This window comes from Atta cephalotes (assembly GCF_000143395.1).
Source record: "Atta cephalotes unplaced genomic scaffold scaffold00083, whole genome shotgun sequence".
NCBI classification, from domain to species: Eukaryota; Metazoa; Arthropoda; class Insecta; order Hymenoptera; family Formicidae; genus Atta; species Atta cephalotes.
This window is the reverse complement of record NW_012130147.1, coordinates 166388-169935: the sequence shown is the minus strand read 5'-3', so window position 1 is coordinate 169935 and position 3548 is coordinate 166388. Positions and strand designations below refer to the sequence as shown.

The 3548-nt window shown below is 32.5% G+C and overlaps 2 protein-coding genes across 2 annotated transcripts in view; one reads left to right on the top strand and one right to left on the bottom strand.

Annotated features, from left to right (window-relative positions):
- The window catches only part of LOC105624584 (THO complex subunit 5 homolog), a 4821-nt gene extending 3550 nt beyond the window's left edge, over positions 1–1271 (top strand). Inside the window, exons 9-11 of the mRNA XM_012205940.1 lie at positions 137–344; positions 529–826; positions 955–1271. Coding sequence (XP_012061330.1) covers positions 137–344; positions 529–826; positions 955–1271 — 823 coding nt within the window. The remainder of the gene's footprint in view (positions 1–136; positions 345–528; positions 827–954) is intronic.
- A 242-nt stretch (positions 1272–1513) lies between these two features.
- Positions 1514–3363, bottom strand: LOC105624621 (coiled-coil domain-containing protein 65). The gene is made up of 6 exons (XM_012205978.1): positions 3223–3363; positions 2891–3158; positions 2596–2756; positions 2130–2522; positions 1783–1920; positions 1514–1708 (listed from the first exon to the last, which is right to left on the bottom strand). The coding sequence occupies exons 1-6, from the start codon at positions 3361–3363 to the stop codon at positions 1514–1516; spliced, it is 1296 nt and encodes a 431-aa protein (XP_012061368.1).
- Between the last annotated feature and the right edge of the window lie 185 nt (positions 3364–3548).

The window sequence follows — 3548 nt, the reverse complement described above, 5'->3', positions numbered from 1 at the left end:
ATATATATATATAAAATCTCAATATTAATTTCATTCAAATTTCGTGTACACATACAAATGTGACAATACTCTTCTCTTGTTTCCTTTGATTCGACAAGTTTGAGCTAATCTTTTAAATTGCATGATTAATTAATAGAGACATGCTAGTATCCGAGTCGGTTCTTCGCGAATTGTATCCACGGGATTTAGGATTGGAGAGTCCGAATCCTGCCAATCAGTATCAGCTGTCGCGACATAATTTGGGATCATTTTCGTCTTTGGGACTAGGCATTCCTTACAGATGGGCACAAAGAATGGCTGGTCTACACTTTGTTTCATGTGACACGACCGAACAACAACAAAAGGTATACATCCTTGTAAAAAATGTTTACATGTATGTCCTATGACATAAACGTTAAAAATAGTTGCTCTGTTTGTAAGACAAAAAATTAATAACGGTTCAAACATATAAATCTCTTCCACGGTAGATGCGCAATTAAAGTAACATATTCTAATTAAAATTCAATTTTATGTCATTTTTATTTGTAGCTGACGAGTCAAGAATTGGCACAAGACTGTGTGGAGAGTGTGTTGAAAGAAATTAAACGGCGCATAAAAGCGAGACTGGATCTATGTATGGAAATACGACAACTAGAGTCCGGCAATCTACCAATATTTATCAGCACGACAGATCCCGTGCCACAAAAAATCTCAACGTCTTTGCATCGATTCACGACTATGACCTGGAAAAATTACTCAAATTATGTTGCTTCACCGGAATTTTACCAACGGGGATTAGTGTTATCTGTAGACATCTTTTATGAAGCTATACTTCGTCGTGGCAGTAGTATGATTATTATTATTATTATTATTATTATTATTATTATTATTATTATTATTATTATTATTATTATAACATCAAATTACCTACACTGTTAAATGCTTCCACACATTTAAATTTGATTCATTTTTTAGGCGAACTTGTGGCCAGGATTGCTATCAAGTCAGATTACCCCAAGATAGCACCAGTATTTAACATAAGCATAAGTCCAACAGTCCCAGCGTCCGCCGATATCATTAGAGATATCGAAAGGGAAGTCAATGTGATGTGGACCAAGTCCCCAACATTAACGGCGCAAATACAACGATTGAGATCATGTTTCGACATCTATTTGGAAACTGAGAGCATGGCGCCAAAGGAAAAAATATTCTTCTATCCTGTAAGAGGGCGGACTCGCGCTCGGCCATACAAATATTTATCGTTGGGCGGAGGTATATTCACTCATCGTTAAATAAATTGTATGAATATCAATCGATGCGTGTATATTTTTTTCAATTTCCTTTATTAATCTATTAGTATTAATAAAAGATGTGAGATTGTTTTTTAAAATTAGATTTTTAACTTTCCCAAATATTACATTTAGTTTTCATCTTGAAAGATTTCAACAAAAGCTTTTAATCTGATATATTTTAAAGTACTTTTTTTTAAATTTTATTTTAAAAATATTTGTGAGTACATTTGAAGTAAGTATATTTATACAGAAATAGACGTAAGTGGTCGTGCAACCGGAGCTTTAGAAATGGTTAAGAGATATGTGCGCAGAGTGTTTCTCAATTGTTTGTTTTCGAAAGACAGTTTATCACACTCTTTTTTCATGAAGATATTATCGGATTTAATGTAATTGAATTGTTCCCAAAATTTGTCCAATTTATCAAACGGTTCTGACATCTGTAAATACTCGTTATTTAAAAACTGAAGATACAAGCTTTTTTGTGTTATTATTGTATTCGTACAATACTTACACAGCTCGTAAAAACCCTTCTGGAGCCCATATCGCGTAAAGTATACTTTTGAACAGTCAGCGAGAAAGGTTCCAAATTTGAGCACATTCTCAGCAATGAGAGTACTGTCGAGCCTTTTTCTGAAATCCTCTGCAATTCCTGCAAAAAAATCAAAGAATTTCTAAAATACCTACTTTTCCGGATAGTCCAGTCCAAATTATAATAAACATTTAAGTATTTCAATTTTTTAGTTGGATAGTTAATTTGAATAAAAGTTTTATAATTTAATATATTATAAAATATTATAAAATAAAATATAAAATAATATTATAAAATAATATAATATTATAATTTAATATTATATTTACTTTTCGAACGTTAGCACTGATAATAGTCAATTTCTTCAGCTGGGCAGTGTCCATTACTTGATTCATGGAAAATATCTGTCTCAAATTTTTGGTTTTCTTCCTCATACGTATAATCTGATCGTTCAGTTTCACTATACTTTGCTCCCGCTTTTGTGATAATGCGTGCGTGTCCTGTTTCAGACTCTTAATTACTCTCTGTAATTGTGTCTGCAGCTTTGGATATTGTGCTACGTCTATACGATGGGCGTTATCCTGCTCTTTCAAGTATTCGTACTGTTTTCTCTTATCTTCCGTATTTTTCTCATATTCAGTTATCATTTCGTTAAGTTGTCGCCACAATTTCTCGACCTCATTGGAAACGTAATGCATCAAGCACGATAAGGAATCTTCCTTCTGAAATTTTCGATCAAGAGAATTATTAACATTTGTCATATGAATCACAAAAATGGAAGGAAAATATACATACCAAGTACGCGATGCTATATATATTAACGGCATTTTGGATTTTTGTTTGCATCAATATATTTTCTATTCTCTTATCTTGTCCAAAATTTATATTTTGCAATTGACTGCAATACTGCTCTAAATTGTTTCGTATCCTATTTAATTCGTTCGTTTCGTTCGAAGCTACACGATTATATTCGCGTGCGAAAGATTCGTGCAGATCAATACACTTTTGTTTGCATCTTCCTATATAATTATTAATAATAATATTAATAATAAATTATTAATAATAATTGTAAACGATAATATAAATTTACAATAATATAAGCTACCAATTATCAAGTCCATCATTTTAATGTGAGCCTCTTGCAGCCTTCGGTGATTGACATCGGCTGCTTCTAGCTCACTATGTAAACGCTGTATCATGAGATTTTTCATCTTCATCAGACGATCGAAATTATTCCAAAGATATTCCACATCTTTGTGAAGTTCTTTACATTTTATTCGGCGCAGAATAAATCGCCATTGTTCATTGATTTTGGCAGTGTTTAATCGCGCGAACGCCTCTTCACGTTTCAGTTTATTCTACATTTCAAAATTGATTTAAAAATTCCTATTAAATTATATTACCATTTTGTATTGAATGTACCTTAGTAAAAGCTGCAATCAATTGTTGTTTACGTCGTTTAGCCTCTAGCTCCAATTCGGCTCGGTGCTGTAAGTAGCGAACACGTTCTTCATCACTCATGCGAGCCAACTTGTTTCCCTTTCCCTTCTTTTTTTTCGGCATTTTTCAGTGAATTAAAGATTTTATATCGTTGTAAGTTATTCAAATTATTTATTCTCAACGAAATACAAATTTTTTTCATTAGGAATATACGATGGTCTCAACACAGCACAATTGTTAAGATCGACCACATATGGAATGTTTGATCAATAGATTTCAACTTAAGTTTAAGACTCTCTCTCTCTCTC